This window comes from Geotrypetes seraphini, chromosome 3, assembly GCF_902459505.1.
Source record: "Geotrypetes seraphini chromosome 3, aGeoSer1.1, whole genome shotgun sequence".
Lineage (NCBI taxonomy): Eukaryota > Metazoa > Chordata > Amphibia > Gymnophiona > Dermophiidae > Geotrypetes > Geotrypetes seraphini.
This window is the reverse complement of record NC_047086.1, coordinates 179,691,813-179,711,968: the sequence shown is the minus strand read 5'-3', so window position 1 is coordinate 179,711,968 and position 20,156 is coordinate 179,691,813. Positions and strand designations below refer to the sequence as shown.

Sequence of the window (20,156 nt, the reverse complement as noted above, 5' to 3'; positions counted from 1 at the left end):
CAAGGAGGAGTGTTGTGGCTCATAATGATGATAAAAACACCAAGCAGAAAATCTAGTCCACTTTTGGTGGTAGCATTGCCTAGTAGCAGGCTTCCTTGAAGCTTCCAGGACATCTCTCACAGGCTGAGAAAACTGGAGAGGAACCAAGCTGTCAGGTGTAGAGACTGCAGGTTGGGATGAAGTAGAGATCCCTGATGCTGTGTAAGCAGCGATGGAAACACTGGTAGAAGGAAGGGCTCCCTGCTGCTGAGTTGAAGTAGAAGGGAGTACCAAGGTTGTCTGGGCCACCGTGGAGCAATCAGGATCATGGTGGCATGGTCTGACTTGAGTTTGACCAGAGTCTTCTGAATGAGAGGAAATGGAGGAAACGCATATAGAAAGAGGTTCGTCCAGTCCAGAAGAAAAGCATCTGCCTCGAGGCAGTGAGGAGTGTAGATCCTGGAGCAGAACTGAGGCACTTTGAAGTTGTGGGGGGGCTGCAAAGAGGTCAATCTGAGGTGTTCCCCACTGAGAAAAGATGTGATAGAGGGGCGTTAAGTGGAGGGTCCACTCGTGAGGTTGCAGCAGACGACTCAAGTTGTCCGCCAAGGCATTGTCTGCCCCCTGAATGTAGACAGCTTTGAGGAAGGTGTGGTGGCAAATCGCCCAATCCCAAACTTTCAGAGCTTCCTGACAGAGTGAGGCCGATCCCGTGCCTCCCTGCTTGTTGATATAATACATGGCGACTTGGTTGTCCGTGCGAATGAGGACCACCTTGTCTTGAAGCAGGTGCTGGAAAGCATTGAGAGCATTGAAAATCGCCCTGAGTTCCAGGAGATTGATGTGGCACTGGCGGTCTGTGCTGGTCCAATAACCTTGAGTGCGGAGACAGCCCAGATGAACCCACCAAGCTTAAGTGGATGAGTCGGTCGTGAGGACTTTCTGATGGGGGGGGCGTTTGAAATAGCAAACCTCTGGATAGATTGGAGGATAGCATCCATCAGCGAAGAGACTGTTGCAGAGCAGGAGTGACTCGGATGTGTCAGGACAGAGGGTCGGATATCTGCGTCCATTGAGATGCCAGGGTCCACTAGGGAATCCTGAGGTGAAGTCTGGTAAAAGGAGTCACGTGAACTGTAGAGGCCATGTGGCCCAGGAGAACCATCATGTGTCTCGCCGAGATGGACGGGTGAGAGGACACCAAGTGGCAAAGATGGAGGAGAGCTTCCAGACGTTGGGGAGAGAGGTATGCTCTGAGTTGGGTAGTATCCAGAACAGCTCCGATGAAGGGAAGAGTCTGGGAAGGTTGTAGATGGGATTTCGGGAAGTTTATCTCGAACCCCAGATGTTGCAGTAACCAAATCGTCTTCTGGGTCGCGAGGATGACTCCCTGAGATGTGGAATCCTTGATGAGCCAGTCGTCCAGGTAGGGGAATACCTGGAGGCCGTGGTTCCTGAGCGCTGCGGCCACCACTACCAGGCAGTGGTGAAGACTCTGGGTGATGAGGCCAGGCCGAAAGGAAGCACTCGGTATTGAAGATGAAGATGTCCCACCCTGTATCTGAGGTATTGGCGTGAGGCCGGATGAATGGGAATGTGAGTGTAGGCCTCCTTGAGATCCAGAGAGCATAACCAGTCATTCTAATCAAGGAGGGGATACAGGGATGTCAGGGTCAACATGCAAAACTTCTCTTTGACCAGAAACTTGTTGAGCACCCTGAGATCCAAAATGGGTCGCCCGTCTTCTTCGGAACAAGGAAGTACCGGGAGTAAAAACCCTTGATCTGTTGAGACACAGGAACCGGCTCGACAGCTCCGAGCTGTAATAAAGCCTGAGCTTCCTGAAGAAGAAGGGCGGTCTGGGTCAAGTTGGAAGGATACTCTCTTGGAGGATGTTCCGGGGGGACTCGATCGAACTGGAGAGAGTATCCTTCTCTTACGATGGAAAGGACCCAGAGGTCGGTGGTAATGGTCGTCCATCGATGGTAAAAGTGATGGAGACGACCTCCAATTGGTGGAGCAACTGAAAATGGCAAGACGACTGAAGTTACGTCCTCTATGAGACAGTCAAGAGGGCTGAGGAGCCTTAGGTACAATAGATGGCTGAGGCTTCTGTTGCTGTTTTTGGGAATGCTGCCGCTTCACAGGCTGTCGGATGGGGGGAGCCTGCTTAGGTGGGTAACACCGCTGGTATATCAACGGTGGGCATGATGGACGAGGAGGAGCAGGCTTAGGCTTCGGACGCAGGATGGATTGGAAGGATTTCTCGTGGTCCGAGAGCTTCTTGGTCGCCGCCTCGATGGATTCATCAAATAGGTCGGTACCAGCGCATGGAACATTAGCAAGCCTGTCCTGGAGATTAGGGTCCATATCGATGGTCCTGAGCCACGCCAGTCGGCGCATGGCCACCGCACATGCAGTAGCCCGAACCGAGAGCTCAAAGGCATCGTAGGATGACTGCATCAGCTGTAACCGGAGCTGGGACAGCGAGGCCAGAACCTCCTGGTACTCAGATTGTGCCCTAGGGTCCACATAGGGCATGAACTTCTGGAGTACCGACAGGAAAAACTCAAAATATGTGCTGAAATGGAAGTTGTAGTTCAGAACCCTGGATGTCATCATGGAGTTCTGATAAATCCTCCTGCCAAATCGGTCCATGGTCTTGCCCTCTCTACCAGGTGGAACGGCAGCGTAGACCTGGGAGAGGTGAGACCGCTTCAGTGAGGATTCCACCAAAAGGGATTGATGGGAGAGTTGGGAACCATCGAACCCCTTATGGTGCACCGTGCGGTACCTGGCATCCAATTTGCCCAGCACGGTGGGGATGGAGTAAGGTGTTTCAAGGCATCGCACAAAGGTCTGATCCAGCACTTATGTAAAGGAAGCTTGAGGGATTCAGCAGGTGGTTGAGGGAGGCGCATAGTCTCCAGATATTCTTTGGAGAATTTGGACCCTGTGTCCAGGTGAATGTCCAGGTCTTCTGCCATCTGTCGAAGGAACGAGGAGAACGACAGCTGGTCAGCCGAGGCAGGGCCTCGAGAAGGGCTCGAGGACGTTGAGGCCTCTGGATCCAAGGAGGACAGGGATCGTGGTGGTGATAAAGTCAGTCTCCCTGTCCTCTGGGGAACTGTCACATCCTCCACAACCTATAGTTAATTTGGTAGGGAAAGCAGGTTGTGCTTCCAAAGATGGGGCAGTAATGTTTTCTGAAAATTTAGTTGAACTAACTGAAAGTAAAGATCCTAATTATTCTTTGTTACCAGGAGTACAGTCTTTGACTCCTGTTCAGATGATAATGGAGATAGATAGTATTGTGCTACCTGAAGATAGGATAATCACTTTAAATGATGTCTGGTTGATGGTAAAAAAAAGATTGAGTGTTCATTACAAGGTACTGTGCAAAAATTGTGTCAGTTTTCCTCAGATATAACCTTAAAAGTGAAAGGCCATGAAACTCAAAAGTCTTTGTTGGGAAATAAGCTGGATACTTCGGTAAATACTTTACAAAAAACAGCTGTATCTAGCATTAAGGATAGCACAATGCTTCATGTTAAAATAGAGAAAATGGAAAATTTAATTAGAGTAAAAAATCTTCGATTTCTGAATTTTCTTATCTCTCACAACTTAGCCCCTCTGAGCTCTTGAGGATGTATATGAAGGAAATTTTACAGTATAGTCAGGTAGACATGTTTCAGCCAGATAATCTTTATTACATCCCCAGGAGCTCCAGGGAGGTAGGAGCGGAGGAAGAAATGGATAGAATGGTATCTCCAGATAGCTTAGATATTTCGCAATTTCTGGAATCATCAAAAGATATAATTGCTAGATGTGCTACTTTGTTGGTTATATTTAAAACAGAAATGGAAAAGCAGGCTATGTTTCAGCCAGATAATCTTTATTACATCCCCAGGAGCTCCAGGGAGGTAGGAGAAGAGGAAGAAATGGATAGAATGGTATCTCCAGATAGCTTAGATATTTTGCAATTTCTGGAATCATCAAAAGATATAATTGCTAGATGTGCTACTTCGTTGGTTATATTTAAAACAGAAATGGAAAAGCAGGCTATTCTAAAATTGTACTTTGAGAAAAAAACAGGTTCTATTTTGTGGTCAAAGAGTGAATGTGTTTCCTGACGTCTCCAGGCAGACTCATCTTAGAAGAAAGTTGTTCCTACAGCTTAAGCCTAAGTTTTTGACAGTGGGAGCAACTTTCTTCCTCAAATTAAAAAAAAAATGTTTGATAACCTATGCAAGTGATAAACATATATTTATGGATCCTACTCAGAGGATTTCCTTAAAGATAAACCTTTATTGAAAGTTTCATAATGTTTCTTTGGTTGAGGATAATTTGTGACGATTGATAAAAATGGCCAGTTAAGCCTGTTCCTAATGGAGAAAATGATTTGTTTAATATACTGTAATTGCTTTTGTTAAGGTATCAAGCGGCTCCAATAATGTGGAATGTATCAGTGAAAAAAGTCTTATTTTCTTGCTTTCTCTTTTGTTCATTTATTTGGTAGATTTTCCTGTATTTTGTTATTTTTGTATGTAACAAATATTAATATATTTTTTTTAAAACCCCATTGCAATTTTGTAAAAGAGGGGTACAGTATTTTTTGCTCCATAAGACGCACCTGACCATAAAACGCACCCTAAATTTAGAGGAGGAAAACAAGAAAAAAAACATTCTGAACCAAATTCTCCCTGCCAGGCTCTAGTCTGCACCCAACCCCACACTCCTTGCCAGACTCTGTACCCTGTCCCCCTTGGTAGTCTAGTGATAGGCCGGGACAGGGCACAGAGCAGGCAGGCCTAGTGGCAGGCAGGCAGGGTCCCTCCCAGCAGGGCCCCCACACTGAGACAGGCAGGCAGGCCTCCCCCTCCTTCCTTTACCTTAATTCCTCCGGCGGTCCAGCACTGTAGGGCAGGAGCTTTCAGTTTCCTACCCTTTCCTCCAGCTGACTCTTGAGCAGCAGTGTCAGAGTCAAAGCGGTGCAGAAGGCAGGTGCGAGCTTTTCGCTTCCTGTCTTGACCCGCGCCGTGGGAGTCAGCTGGAGGAAGGACCCTGAGGGGAGGGAGCTGAAGAGATATGTTGCTGCTTCGCCAGCTCTTTCCCAGTCCCGATGTGCTACCTTGCGGTCAGCGGAAGTCCTCACGTTTCAAGCAGCCACTGTGAAGAAAAAATGTCCATCGGCAGTGGCAGTATTTAACCTCTGCACCGTCAGAGGTCCTTCTCCCTTTTGTATAGTGCTGCCAGAGCTGAAAACTTTTTTTTGTCTGCTGTGGCAGTTTTATGCTGCCTTCCCCCGCCGGTGCCGAAAACAGGGAGCTGAAGAAATCTGCTTCAATAACTCTTCCTCTGTGCTGGCGTGGAGCAGCGCTGAGGGTAACCTTGTAGACATAGCGGTGTCTACAGAGGGAGTCAGCCGGAGTAAAGGGCAGGAGACTGAAAGCTCCTGCCCTATAGCACTGGACCGCCGGAAGAATTAAGGTCGGGGGGACGGGTATTCACTCTATAAGACGCACCCTTGTTTCCAACCAATTTTTTTGGGGAAAAAAGTGCTTCTTATAGAGCGAAAAATATGGTATATGTACACATGTGAATTCGATGATGGTATGTGGCTGAAATCAGATATGGTTTCTTAAGACCGGGCCGAATAGAGCAATAGAGTAGTTTTCCATTGGAAATTTCTCTTTAGAGCTCATCTCCTCACACTGAGGATTCACATAAAACAAAAAAATTTATATTAATATAATACTGTGACTGTCAAGGATTTTGATTTTCGAGTTCAACAGGCTAGCTCCCCCTGGTCCTATTTTATCAATTCTTGTAACTTGTCAAGTACCATAGTGTTGTTTGGGTGGTGTTGTTTTTTTAGAATTAAATTACAAGCATTAAAAAAAATAGGACAAGCACTGTCTCTAGCTATTGTCAATATCCAGTACCTGAGTCAAACCTTAAGTGCTGAAAAAGAGAAGTTAGCTATGACATTGGCATCTAGGAATCATCCATCTGTAATGCCAACTATAATAAACTTCAGAGCTAAGGGAGAACCATTCATGAAATATGCATTTGCACTGGTGAAGATCACTTATTAAGCACTTGGATTTAAAAACTGCATGATTTCACTTTTAACAGTAGTATCTGTTTCTGTTGGCATAGAAAGAATGTTCTCTTCTTTTGGACTCATTCTTTTGAAATTGAGAAATCATTTGAGACCCGATAAAGCAGGAAAGCTTGTTTTTCTTTTCCAGATTATGAACAAACAAGAAGATGAGTGAGCTAAAAAGACAGTATTTTGAATTTTTCATGTGTGGACCTGGCTGATAGTCTAAGTTATTTTAAAGCTATTTTATTTAACACGGATGTTTAAGCAAATACAAGAATATATATATGCTTTTGTTATTAAGGTAATGATTATTTTTCTCTTTTCAACAAACTGAAGACAGTTCACCTTGCAATAATTTCATAATTATTTATCTACGTATTTCTAATATAACCAAATCAGTAATTTTTTATATATATAACTATAAAACTAATCTGAAAAGTTATTTTTCATAAAATGAATCCTTCATCTGGTTATAAATATAAGTTTATGTCAGCAAGAATGAGTCATTCTGTAGAAAGTTAGTTAGATGCTATTGACTTATGTTTGAGTCTTAGCGACTTCCCTGCAGCAGCAAAATGGCAGGAGGGTTGCCCACTTCCTCCTGCTACTGAAGGCCCACTCCCATGCTAGGCACCCGCTCCAAACATCCCCTACCCCCCAAAAAGGAAGGAGGGATGTCCACTCCCTCCTGCCACTGGAGGTTCCCTGAACCACTTCCCCTCCGTACCTTTCAAGAAAGTTGGGAGCAGGAGGGATGGTTCAGTCACTCCTACTCTGAGGCCTGACTGTCCAAAATGGTGAGCCTTCCCATCCCTAGTGCATCACATGTTCCCTCCATAAAGGGAGCACGTCTCAAACAGATGGTAACGGAGCCCACTAGGGCCTAGGCGATCCTCGACCTGGTACTCACCAACGGTGAAAGCGTCTCAGAAGTCTCGGTAGGAGATACGCTAGCCTCTAGCGACCATAACATAGTATGGCTCAATCTTAGGAAAGGCTTCCCTAAATCAAACACAAAAACAAAGGTACTCAATTTCCGGGGCACTGACTTTACACGCATGGGAGATTTCGTCCATCGGACGCTGCAGGACCAAGCAGAGACCGGTAATGTGGAAGCTATGTGGTCAACCCTGAAATCCTCCATACACGAAGCAACTAGTCGTTACATCAAATTAGTGAATAAACGGCAAAGAAACAATAAACTCCAATGGTTCACTGAGGAGATCTAGCACCTCATTAAGGAGAAGAAAAAAGCATTTCTTTCCTACAAGCGCACGTAGAAAAGAGAAGCTAAAGTAGAATATAGGACCAGGTCTGTAGTGGTCAAAACGGCAGCTAGGGAGGCAAAACTTCGAGTGGAACAAACTGGCAAAAAACATTAAGAAAGGGACAAATCCTTCTTCAGGTATATTAGTGATAGGAAAAGGAACATGGATGGGATAGTACGCCTTAGAAGACCGGATGGAAACTACGCGGTAGCGGATTCCGATAAAGCCGAACTACTGAATGAATACTTCTGCTCAGTCTTCACCTGCGAGGCACCGGGACACGGACCACAGTTGAAGGCAAAGCAAAGCGTGGAAGGCCCATTTCAGAATTTTGACTTCACACTAGGAGACGTCTACAGCAAACTGACAAGGCTTAAGGTGAACAAAGCCATGGGACCGGACAATTTACACCCAAGAGTACTCAGAGAATTGAGAGATGATCTGGCGGAACCGTTGGCCGTGCTCTTCAATTTCTCACTAAGCACGGGGAAAGTTCCATTGGACTGGAAAACTGCTAACGTCGTTCCTCTCCATAAAAAGGGTTGCAAGGCAGAGGCTGCGAATTATAGACCGGTGAGTCTCACTTCAATCGTGTGTAAACTCATGGAAACACTAATTAAGCGTAAATTAGATACGATTTTGAATGAGGGGAGTCTCCGGGATCCCAGTCAACATGGATTCACCAAGGGTAGGTCCTGCCAATCCAATCTCATCAGCTTCTTTGACTGGGTAACAAGAAGGCTGGACTTGGGAGAGTCCTTGGACGTCGTGTACCTGGACTTCAGCAAAGCTTTTGACAGCATCCCACACCGCAGGCTGCTGAGCAAGATGGAATTGATGGGGTTAGGAGAGACACCAACTGCATGGGTCAATGATTGGCTAAGTGGCAGACTTCAGAGGGTGGTGGTTAACGGTACCCTCTCTAAAACATCGGAGGTGACCAGCTGAGTGCCACAGGGCTCAGTCCTGGGTCCACTTCTCTTCAACATATTCATTGGGGATCTGACTCAAGGGCTTCAAGGTAAGGTAACCTTATTCGCTGATGATGCCAAACTATGCAATATAGTAAATGACTGCAATCTACAGGATACTAAGGCACAGGACCTGCGTACATTAGAAAGTTGGTCCTCGACCTGGCAGCTGGGCTTCAACGCCAAGAAATGTAAAGTCATGCATCTTGGAAGTGGAAATCCATGCAAATCTTACACCTTGAATGGAGAAACTTTAACCAGGACTACAGCAGAGCGAGATTTAGGAGTAATCATCAGTGCAGACATGAAAACTGCCACTCAAGTGGAGAAGGCTTCAACTAAGGCACGGCAGATGATAGTTTGTATCAAGAGAAGTTTCGTCAGCCGGCAGCCTGAAGTCATAATGCCATTGTACAGAACCATGGTGAGACCTCATCTGGAATACTGTGTGCAATTCTGGAGGCCACATTACTGTAAAGATGTGCTCAGAATTGAATCGGTTCAGCGGATGGCCACCAGGATGGTCTCGGGGCTCAAGGGTCTCTCGTACGAAGAAAGACTGAACAAATTGCAGCTCTACACTCTCGAAGAAAGTAGGGAGAGGGGAGACATGATTGAGACATTTAAGTATATCACGGGACGTGTCGAGGTGGAAGATGATATTTTCCTTCTCAAAGGACCCTTGGCCACAAGAGGGCATCCGCTCAAACTAAGGGGAAGGAAATTTCGTGGAGACGCCAGGAAGTACTTCTTCACAGAAAGAGTGATTAATCATTGGAACAAGCTTCCAGTGCAGGTGATCGAGGCACAACAGCATCCCAGATTTTAAGAATAAATGGGATACCTATATGGGATCCCTACAAGGGTCAAGTCAAGGAATAGGGTCACTAGGGTATAGACTTGAAGGAGCGGGTCAGTAGAGTGGCAGTATACTTGAGGGGGTCAGTAGACTTAAAGGAGTGGGTTAATAGAGTGGGAAGACTTGATGGGCTATAGCCCTTTTCTGCCGTCATCTTTCTATGTTAAGGCCCTAATTAGCTCAGACGCCTAAGGCACCTCCCCTTGGGAAGAGCCTTGGGCGTCTGAGCCAATCTTCTCTCTGTATCCCAGGATACAAGAGGGAGGAGTCTAAGGCACTGATTCTGGAGGGACCTTAGGTGTCTGAGCCAATCAGGGCCTTAGGTCTCTCCCCATACATTACATGGTGCATTGGGGAGGGGAGGAGGCCCTCCATTTAGGACTTGCGGGCCTCTGAGTGGGACGGATGAGCATCCCTCCTGCTCCATCTTCCTTGAAAGGTAAGAGGGGTGGGGGGCTGGATTTAGGGGACTTCTGGTGGCAGGGAGGAGTGGGCATTACTCCTGCCTATTGGGGGGGATGGGGAAGGGTAGGGGATGTTTGGGGGCACCTGATGCAGGGGTAGGCCTTCAGTGGCATGGGGAGTGAGCATCCCTCCTGCCAATTTGCTGCTGGGGGGTAGTCAGCATCCTTTCTGCCATTTTTTTCTCACGCTGGGAGGAGGGTGCCCAATGGCAGAAGAGCATGGGCCTCCCTCTTGCCAATTTTCACTAGTGCAGGGGGGATTCCCAGTGCCGACTTTGTTGGGGGTTGTTGGGGAGGGCTGACATCGACAGGGGGACTTTTATTTTTTTAATGAGGCAGATATTGTGCATGTTACACACATACAGCATCTGTGCCCATTAAAAAAAAGATTTCCTGCTCTGAACAGCTGAGTAGCAGGAGGCTGCTTTCAGGGCTTCCCCTGCCAACTCTGCGCATGTATGAGAGTCGCTCTCACAGCCATCAATCGGACAGGAGAGACGGGGATTACGACTAATCTCCACGTGAATCATTTGCATGCAAATTTTTTAGTGTATCAATAGCTCTTTTTGAATAGGCCAAAATTTGGATTGGAGCAGACCCACACAGTCTTACCAATCCTCTTTAGTGCATCTAGGCATTAGTATTTCAGGAACAAAATCCCAGTTTGTATTTACCATTCTATGCTGTGCTATTGTTGAAACTGAAGAACATATGGCCAACAAAAAGTTAACATGTTAACCCCAAGGTTTTTAAAAGATTTATAAACCAAATCACTAACTATAGCTCTACACAACAGAAAAGAAAACCTCGATCTCAAGTACTCACTGCAACTTTTATAGTGATTCAAATAGTTATATCAGAAGCTAAAAATCACATTTAAGCTGTACGATGACTGTTCAAAAAGTATCAAACCTTTATTCATAAAAAATACTCGTATTCAGATCCAACAATCTTATACTAATCTCCTTCAAAGTAGTCCCCTTGGGCTGCCACACATTTCTTCCAACGGTTCTGCCACTTTCGGAAGCAACGCTGGAACGCCTCTTGAGATTGCTCATAACTGGTCCGTTGCATTCTGCATGATGTCTTCTCTTAACTGAAATCTGGTCCCTATCAGGGGCATTTTTAGTTTAGGGAAAAGCCAGAAGTCACATGGAGCCATGTCGGGAGAGTAAGGAGCCTGAGGAATCACAAGTGTGTTGTGTTTGGCCAGGTAACTCCGTATCAAATGTGAAGAATGGGCAGATGCGTTATTGTGATGGAGCTGCCAATTGCTCACAGGTCCGTCCATTTGCGTCTCACAGCATTACGAAAGCGACACAGAACCTCTTTGTAGTACCTCCCTTGGTGATGGTTGTGCCATGTGGTGCGTACTCATGATGAAACACACCACTGGAGTCAAAGAAGACAGTCAGCATGACTTTGACATTGCTGCGGACCTGCCTTGCTTTTTTTGGCCTTGGAGATGTTGGATGCTTCCATTGTGATGACATCAACTTGGTTTCTGGGTTGTACCCATAAACCCAGGATCACTATGCTTAGGAAGTTGGGATCACTGTTCACAGTCTACAGCATGTCCTGTGCGATCTCCAAAAGGAGTTGCTTCTACTCAATTGTTAGAAGCTTTGGCACAAACTTTGTTGAAATTCTCCTGAAGCCCAAATCCTTAGTCAAAATGGAATGAATGGATCCAACGCTGATACTCGCCTCGTCTGCAAGTTCTCTGATCATGATTTGACGATCCTGCATCACCAGGTTCCTCACTTGGTCAATAACGATTTCATTTCTGGATGTTGAGGGCCTACCAGAATGTGGTTCACTTTCCACTGCGACCAACTCTGAAGCGGCTGTACCACTCCTTTATCTGTGTAGTGCCCATTGCTTTGTCTCCCGAAGGCCTGTTGAATCTTGCAGATTGTTTCCACTTGGGAATCGCCAAGCTTTACACAAAGTTTAATGCAGTAGCGTTGTTCAACTTTTTCTGTCATTTTGTCAAAAATGAAAATTGGACAGCGCTCACTTACACTTTCTCACACATCAGCGGTCTGCCAGCGAATGACAGCTTCTGTAGGTGGGAAAAAATTTAAGTAAGTGCATTAGGGTCATCTGCATACATGCACCAAACCATGCCTCCCTAGCTTTATTTGTTTACACAAGAAAAATTAAGGTCTGATACTTTTTGAACAGCCCTCGTATGATACCAAATCCAGGTTCTTCTTAACAAACTGTACAATTTCCAACAGAAAAAAAACCTTTTTAAACTGCATAGTTCTATAAAACCAATCTGAATGAAAGTTTATAGAGGTAAGAATTTTATAAAAACCAGGATTTCTTCCTCATGCAATGTCTTCCAATGCCTAAAGATCCATAAAGCTTATATTTTACAGCATTTCAGTATTATCATCTTACCTTTATTTTTCATTTAAAGGGTACTCCTTCTTAAAACAAAGTGAAATATCTAAACTTCCATTGTTTAAATACAGTATTTCAGCACTACATGGAGAAAAGTAGTTCCCTCCCTCCCCCCCCCCACCATGCTTACCTTTATTTACAGTTTCCTGGTCAATCATGCCACCTTCAGAAAAACTATCCAGGTCATCCACTTTCACTTTTTCCCAAGGTATATATGTGACACCAAGATCAACATCCCAGAACTGTTTGTACTCTGTTTTCACACCTTTGTTTAGAGCCCAGGCAATCTATATAAAACAAAACATCACAATCTGTTGACTTCCCCGAAAGTTAAAATTTCAAATTCCATTAAGGGAAAGCTAAAATTCCTCTGAAGAACATATCTTTGTACCATATGACAAATAAACCAGCAGAAATTGCTGCTACACTGATGCCTTGGACATATACACTTGCACAGGAGTAGAAGTAACTATTAGTATGTATTTTACAAAGAATGACCATATTTTGTGCCGCCACCCAAATTCAGCCCAAGAGCATATCACACATAATCCCTGGGATAAACAACTAATATGGTTGAAATCAAATTACATAATATAGCTAGTTGATTTCACTTATTTATATATTAAGTGCTCAGGTAAACTGGTGTTACTCGCAAACTGATTAAATGACTTTCAGATACAAAACATCACCGCAGTTGTCGCATTCCTAAGGTAGCAATTCAATCGCTGTTGGATGATTACTGGCCTATTTTGAAACAGCGGTTGATTCAGAGATGCAAATCATTTGCATGCAAACTCACCGACTCATTCGCTCAGTGAGTGATAGATTTGGGGCAGCCCTGACAGTAGTGACAGGAGAAGCAGCCTCCTCTCACTGCTATCAGCGGCTTTCTTTTTTATTTTAATTTGGCCAGATATTTTGCGTGTATTACACATGCAAAATATCTGGCTAATTAAAAACACATGCAAAATATCGGACTAATTAAAAGAAAAAATTAAAACAAGCCCCCCCTTCCCCCCCGAAAGAAAAAGGAGGGATGCCTGACTCCCCAACCCCTCCCCCAAACAACAGCAGGATGGATGCCCACTCCCTCCTGCCCGCAAATACCTCCCCTCACCCCTGAAAAAAACCAGCAGGAGGGATGTACACTCCCTCCTGCCACCGACCCCAGACCCCTGCTCCCCTCCCCCCTCTCCATACCTCAAAAAGTTGGATGCAGGAGGGGTGCTCAGTCCCTCCTGCTTCCTAGGCCTCCTGGACACGACAGGGCCTTAGGCCCCACCCCGGTGCATCATGTGATGCACGAGGAGCCTAAGGCCCTGATTGGCTCAGGCGCCTCGGGCTCCTCCCTCCTCAGGCGCCTGAGCCAATCAGGGACTTCCTTAGGGTTGAGCCTAAGGAAGTCTCTGATTGGCCAACTGAGAAATCACCTCTCTGAGCACTATGTCTGAACCTTGATTCCGATTTGAGGATTCTCCATGACAACAGCAAACCCTCGGTGCTGAAGACAATGACTTGTCTGGTATACTGTGACTAAACAGCTTTTTCTGTTGAAGTTGCCTGGTCTTAAATGAATGCTTCTGAAAACTGGAACAATGAATACAGGATTTCACTCGATGACCAGGCCCCAAACACTGGATACACTAATTATGTGGGTCAGCATAGAGACATGCTTCTGACCCCATCTTCTAAAGAAAAACGAGGATAAATGGCTGGAATCACACTACTCGATTCTTGGAAGCATTTGAAGATTTTTTCACTCAAAGAAATTTAAGCTTTGGAACTCATTATCAGAGAACGTGGTAAAAAGAGATTAGGTTCTTACCTAGATAATATCTTGTCCAGTAGATAGGGATGGTATGCTGAACCATGGGGCTGGAAAAAGATAAGATGATCTTGTTGGGGATATATAAACACCTCCTAGAGCCCCGAGACAGCGGCACTGAGCATCATAAGGATGTAGACGCACTGCAGAGTTTCAGCCCAAGAGGAGGTTACTCCTCTTGTCAAATGCATTCAAAGAAACAGGCGGTTGTTTGCCACAACCGATGTAGGCCGAGATCGCTCTGTGACTCCATCTAGAGATTGTGGCCTTGGAGGCAGGTCTGCCTCAACTCATATGATTGGTTAACACGAAAAGATGTTCTAAGAGAAAAAACTCATTAGTGACCTCCAGGTAATGCAAGAGAACTCTCCAGATGTCCAAAACCTTTAAGGCGAGTTCTTTTGCATTACCTAGAGGTCTACTCTCTTGGTTGACATGAAACGCTGAAACAACCTTTGGTAAGAAGGAGAGAACTGTACGCAAGGCAACTCCTTCCATGATCCTAAGGAACAGGCTCATTGCACAATAGTGTCTGCTGAGGTGACCAGCAAAACAACAAGTTGTCCTGGAGGAGGTGCATATGTACCGTTGCCCAGGGTACCACCTCCATCATAGCCATCATTGACCCAAGGACCTGAAGGTAATGCCACGTAGTAGACTTTGGCTTGGCCAACAGGTCGGTAATTTAACCACAAGGCTTCTGTTTGTGTGCTTCTGCTGTGTTGATTAAGACCCCCAGATATTCCAGGGACTGAATTAGAACAAGGTTGTTCCTGCAGTCCTGCAGATCCTTTAAAACTATGCCTGCCTCGCTTGGCAGGGATGTGTGTTTGGTTAACTGGCCTACCAGGGAATCCATCTTTGGAATAGTTTTACTGAAATTCTTTATCCATGGGATACAGCTTAGTCATGGTTTTAGCCTCCCTAAAGGAGCCTTCATGGGTCTCCCAGGGCTCTGTGACTAGATCCTCATTTCCGGGTGCCATGGAAAGAATGTGGGTCGAGCTCGGATCCCGGTCAGAAGAGAACACTGAGAGGACGGGGTTTGCAGAGGGTCTATCTTCAGCTTTTGAATGGACTCAGTAATGATCTCTAGCAATGCAGAGGACTTAAAGAATTGGTGAAGGGATGGGTCCTCTCCCTGGTCTATGGCCAAAATCACCTCATCCTCCATATAAGAGGCTGCTTCTTCAATCAGGGAAGACTCACGGACCATTAGAGTCCAGAATAGCTTCCGCTCTCAGGGAAAAATACTCTGTGGATTCATCAGGGCCTGCATGCTGGCCCACTTGCCAGTAGACCTGATAAGTGGAGTTCAGCTCTCTGTATAAGCCTGCCCGTGGAGATTAGATTATTGAACTCTGAGGTTAAGAGGTCAACTCTCCTTCCTCCTTAGCATGGGGTAGCTGCCTTTTCATAGGCTGCAAAGCATCCATGCCTTTACGGTATGCAGTACTGCTGTCCCAGGGGTCTAGGAGGAGTTACATCCCCCCCCCCCTCCGGCGGGACCATCTGACTTTCTCCAGCCCCATGGTTCAGCATACCAACCCTACTGAACTAGACCAGTAGTTAGCATAGCTGGGTTTAAAAAATGTTTGCAAGTTCCTAGAGGAAAAGTACATAGTCTGCTATTGAGACAGACATGGGTGAAGCCACTGCTTGTCCAGGGATTGATAGCATGGAATGTTGCTACTATTTGGATTTCTGCCAGATACTCGAGTCATGGACTGTACATTGTAAAAACACGATACTGGCTTGGATGGATTATTGGTTTGAACCAGTATAGCTATTTTTATGAAAAAGATGTCATTTGTATTCATGATGATACTATGCTCATAAAGCAATTTAAAGCAGATATGGCTTTAATGAATATTCATGGGTCTCTTGATGTTTGAGCATCCTCTCCTTTATTTAATATATAATTTCTCATTTTCTGAATACAGTTTATATGCATTTATTTTTTGTGTCTGTGATTATGGACTTTTCACTGATACACATACATTAACAACAATCTATCTTTTGCTTTAACACCCACTGTCATTTGATGCCTTTAAATAGTAGGCATGTTTTATTAAATTTCTATAGATGCCCTGTTATAAAAATGACCTCCACGTGTGGATACATTGCTATCAAACATTAAAATAACATTTTTTTCAATTTTAAAGTATTTTTTAGTTAAATCGGTTCAGGTTAAAGGCTCCAAATTGACAGGAATAAGTCAATTTATCAACATAACTATAACAAAAGCAGTGGTAATATAGGTTTCCCCAAAGTACACTGCCAATGTATCCAAATTCAGCTGCAAAGACGAGAAGGTAATTCAGTCTGTTTGTGCACTCTTTAAACTTCCTGCCTGAACAGACAACAATGATACCACTGATCAAAATATGAGAATGTTTTTTCAGCAATATATAGGCCTATCCACTGAAAAATTACCTGAGATCATCAATTCAGCTCAATTAGAATCACACTTTCTAAAAGGTAACGACTTTGAGCTTCTACCAACATTTGAATTGATAACAGAGGAAAGAGGCTCAGTGAAAAATCCAAGCTACCTAATCCCAAATATGTCTCACCTTAATAATTTTGGAGCCAATTTTACAGGATCCAGTGCTCAGTTTCTGAAGTGCACGATATGAATCTTGTCTATGAACCATGCAGACATAAGCACAACCTCTGGGTGGAATCATCTGTGAAGAAAGAAACACAAGGCTAAAACACAATGTTATCAAAGGTCAGCTTAGTTTGGACAGAGATATTCATGTAATGGAAAAAAATCTTATCTGGCAATGTTTATTGCCACCAGTAACCCCTGCCACTCTCCTTCACAAAACAGTTTAATCACTCCATCCTCACTAGTTTCATGACTCCCATTACAAGAGCTGCAACTGAAAAGGCTTAGAGCAGGGGTGCCCAACGCGTCGATCGCGATCGACCAGTAGCTCAGGAAGGCAACGTGAGTCGATCGCAGAGCCCATCCCGGGCTCTGTGATAGACTCGTGTTGCCGTCCCGATCTACCGGGCCTATCAGCCTTAATATCCCCGACGTCAAAGACGCCGACGCCGGGGCATCCACTTTAGGCTGTTTTTGTCATTTCGGGGGGGGGGGGGGGGGGGGGGGGGGGGGGGGGGGGGAGAGCGTGGCAGCGGCAGCGGCAGCAGCAGCCTGAAAAAGAAATCATCCTGGCCGGGGTCGGTGTCATGCTCCGGAGCTTCTACAGCCTTCCTATCTCCCTCTCCCTTCTACCTGCTTCCGGCCACACCCATTGCTCCGCGGCTCTCTTCGGCAACTCAGCAGCAGCGATCAACACAAGCTTCTGACGTCGGGGCCTACCCTCTGCGAGTCCCGCTTGTTTCAACTTCCTTTTTCCACAAAGGCGGGACTCGTAGAGGGAAGGCCTCGATGTCGGCAGCTTGTCTTGATCACTGCTGCTGACGAGTTGCTTAAGAGAGCCGCGGAGCAGGGGGGTTTTGCCAGGTGCAGGTAGAAGGGAGAGGGCCAGATGCAGGACTCGTGGGTGAGGGAGCAGAAGAGAGAGAGAAAGAGAGAGGGGAGGGAAACAAAAGGAAATATTTCATACTGGGCTGGGCCGGAGTGAAGGGAGGGTGGAAAGATTCTGGCTACAGGGTGCATTAACAAAGGAAAAGGGGGGAAAGCTGAAAATGGAGATAGTGGCACAAAGAAGAGAAAGGGTAAGCAGGACCTACTGAATAAGGATAGAGATACAGAGGGGACATGAAGAGGAGGTGAAATAGAGACATAGAAGTAATGCTCAAAAAGTGTGTGTGGGGGGGAGATAAAGACATTGAAAGGGCAAATGGTGAACATGGGGTAAAGACAAGGACAGAGACAAATGAAGATTCTGAAAAAGTGGTGATATAGGGACATAGGTGAGATGGACACAAAGAAGGGTGATGCTGGAAAATAGGTGGAATGGTAATTCTGACAGACACAGAAGGGAAATGCTGGATCAAGGAGAGATGGGGCTCAGGCTGGATGGAATGAGGAGAAATGCCTTGTTGGCCCGGAACTTCCTCTCCTACGTCAGAATTGATGTCAGGGAGCGGAATGCTGGTCAGCGCGACGCTTCTGCAGGGAAAGCTTGGGACGGCGGTGGCTTGGGGGCTGTTCCCCGATGGCGGTGGCAGCAAACCGAGTGGCTTGGGGGAGGGCACGGAGAAAGAAAGAAAGGGGGCAGACAGGGAGACAGAAAGAAGGGGGAACAGGGACACAGAAAGAAAAAGTTGGGGGAGAGAATGAGGTCTGGAGGAGAGGAAACATACAGGAGGCTGAAAGAAAGGAAGAAAGATTGGATGCACAGTCAGAAGAAGAAAGTGCAACCAGAGACTCATGAAATCACCAATCAGCAAAGGTAGGAAAAATGATTTTATTTTCAATTTAGTGATCAAAATGTGTCGGTTTTGAGAATTTATATCTGCTGTCTATATTTTGCACTATGGCTCCCTTTTACTAAACCGCAATAACGTTTTTTAGCGCAGGGAGCCTATGAGCATTGAGAGCAGCACGAGGCATTCAGCGTAACTCCCTGTGCTAAAACCTACTATTGTGGTTTAGTAAAAAGGGAGGGGGTGTATTTGTCTATTTTTGTATTTTGTTACTGAGGTGACATTGCATAGAGTCATCTGCCGTGACCTCTTTGAAAACACCTGGAATATGAATAATTAACATGTTCTCTGCCTTTCAGTGTGCTTTGTGTGTTTTTTAAATTTTATTGTTGGTAGATCATTTTGACTTAGTCATTATAAAAGTAGCTCGCAAGCCCATAAAGTGTGGGCACCCCTGGCTTAGAGCATGATTGCTCCAATGAGCAAATATATCTGTATTCTAGTTTCAAAATCGACACTCACAACCCACTTCTGATGCAACAACCTAGAAGTATACTATTAAGACCATTAATAATTTTCATACTAGGCTGTTGGAAATCAAGCAAGAAAATCATCAGATCTTGGCACTACAATCCTATTAATAAATCAAGCTAAATAATTTCTTTGTTTTCTGAACTATATACTATTTGAATTCTAAACATCATTCAATAGTGGGTCATCTAGTTCAACCTTAGAGAATAACATGGTGGAATGGAAACAAATGTGGCTGGTTTATGGCATTCTACCGCCCTGCAGGAGTAGTAAACAGCCTTGCTCCACAGCAGCAACAACAAAAATTGCACCAGGGTCAGCACAGCAACATTTCCTCTTCCCACGGGTCAGCATCTCCACCCATGTCCCCTTGTGCCTACCTTACCTGAACAAGCCAGCTGCGCCATGCTGAAAAACCTTCAGAGGCGTTTTTCGAAGTCTTCTTTCTTACTGACAAGCCCCCTCATTTATGTAACTTCTGGTTTTTCAGCATTGTGTAGCTGGCTCATTTGAGTAAGGTAGGCGTGAAGGGAGCTGGGGTGGAGATGTTGATCCATGGGGAGAGGGGGTGTTGCCGCCATCGTTGTACCTGCGGGGAGGGGAGGAGCTGACTAGCTCCTGAGTTGGAGGGTCCTGGATCTGGGCTGGGGGGAAGAGAGGTGTTGGACCCATGGGGGAAGCTGGAACCGGGGTTGACGCGGGAGGGAAGGGAGAGAGGTATTGGACCTATGTGGAGGAGGACTGGAGCTGAAGGGATGAGAGAGGTGCCAGAATGCAGCTAGGAGCTGGAGGGAAGGGAGAGGTACTGGATGTTCAGTTCAGAGCTGTTGAATGCATGGGAGGGGTCTAAAGGGAAGGGAGAGAGTGCTGACGGAAGGGAGAGAGGTACTGGACCACGGAGGGGAGGAAAGGTTAAGTTAGGTGTTCAAGTCATGTAATAAGTGATGAGGGAAAGGAATGCTGCATTGGGGTGGTATAGGACACAGACAGTGGGGCAGTGCCAGAAACAGGAGGGTATATGGACACAGAGAAAAGATGGCTAGACATGAGGGAGAAGAGGAACGCAGAAGAGAGATATTAGACAAAGGAGGGGTGCATAGGGACACAGAGGATTGACACTGGGCATGAAGGGGATAGGGACACAGAATAGTGTTGATGATGAAGGCAGGGAGATGGGCAAAGGGGAAATACTAGAAAGGAAAGTAGAGGAGACAGAGAAGGGAGATGCTGAATATTGGGAAAAACTTACATAGAGATGGAAGATGAATGGCAAGCATGGAGAAAGATGACATGTCAAATGGTCAGGAGACCCTGATGAGTAAGTTCAGAGGATACAAAAGGAAACAAAAACCAGAGCCATGTGATTTGAAGAATAAAATGATTAGATAACA

General features: G+C 45.6%; 1 protein-coding gene across 10 annotated transcripts in view; it reads right to left on the bottom strand.

Moving 5' to 3' along the window:
• SCAF8 (SR-related CTD associated factor 8) overlaps positions 1-20,156 on the bottom strand; it is a 784,204-nt gene that overhangs the window by 346,596 nt on the left and 417,452 nt on the right. For all 10 annotated transcript variants that reach the window (XR_004538795.1, XR_004538796.1, XM_033937892.1 and 7 more), the window contains 2 exons: positions 16,464-16,577; positions 12,193-12,349 (listed from right to left, as the gene is read on the bottom strand). Coding sequence is in view for 8 of the 10 variants with exons in the window: in XM_033937892.1 (XP_033793783.1) it covers positions 12,193-12,349; positions 16,464-16,577 (271 nt within the window). In the remaining 2 variants the exon portion in view is untranslated. The remainder of the gene's footprint in view (positions 1-12,192; positions 12,350-16,463; positions 16,578-20,156) is intronic.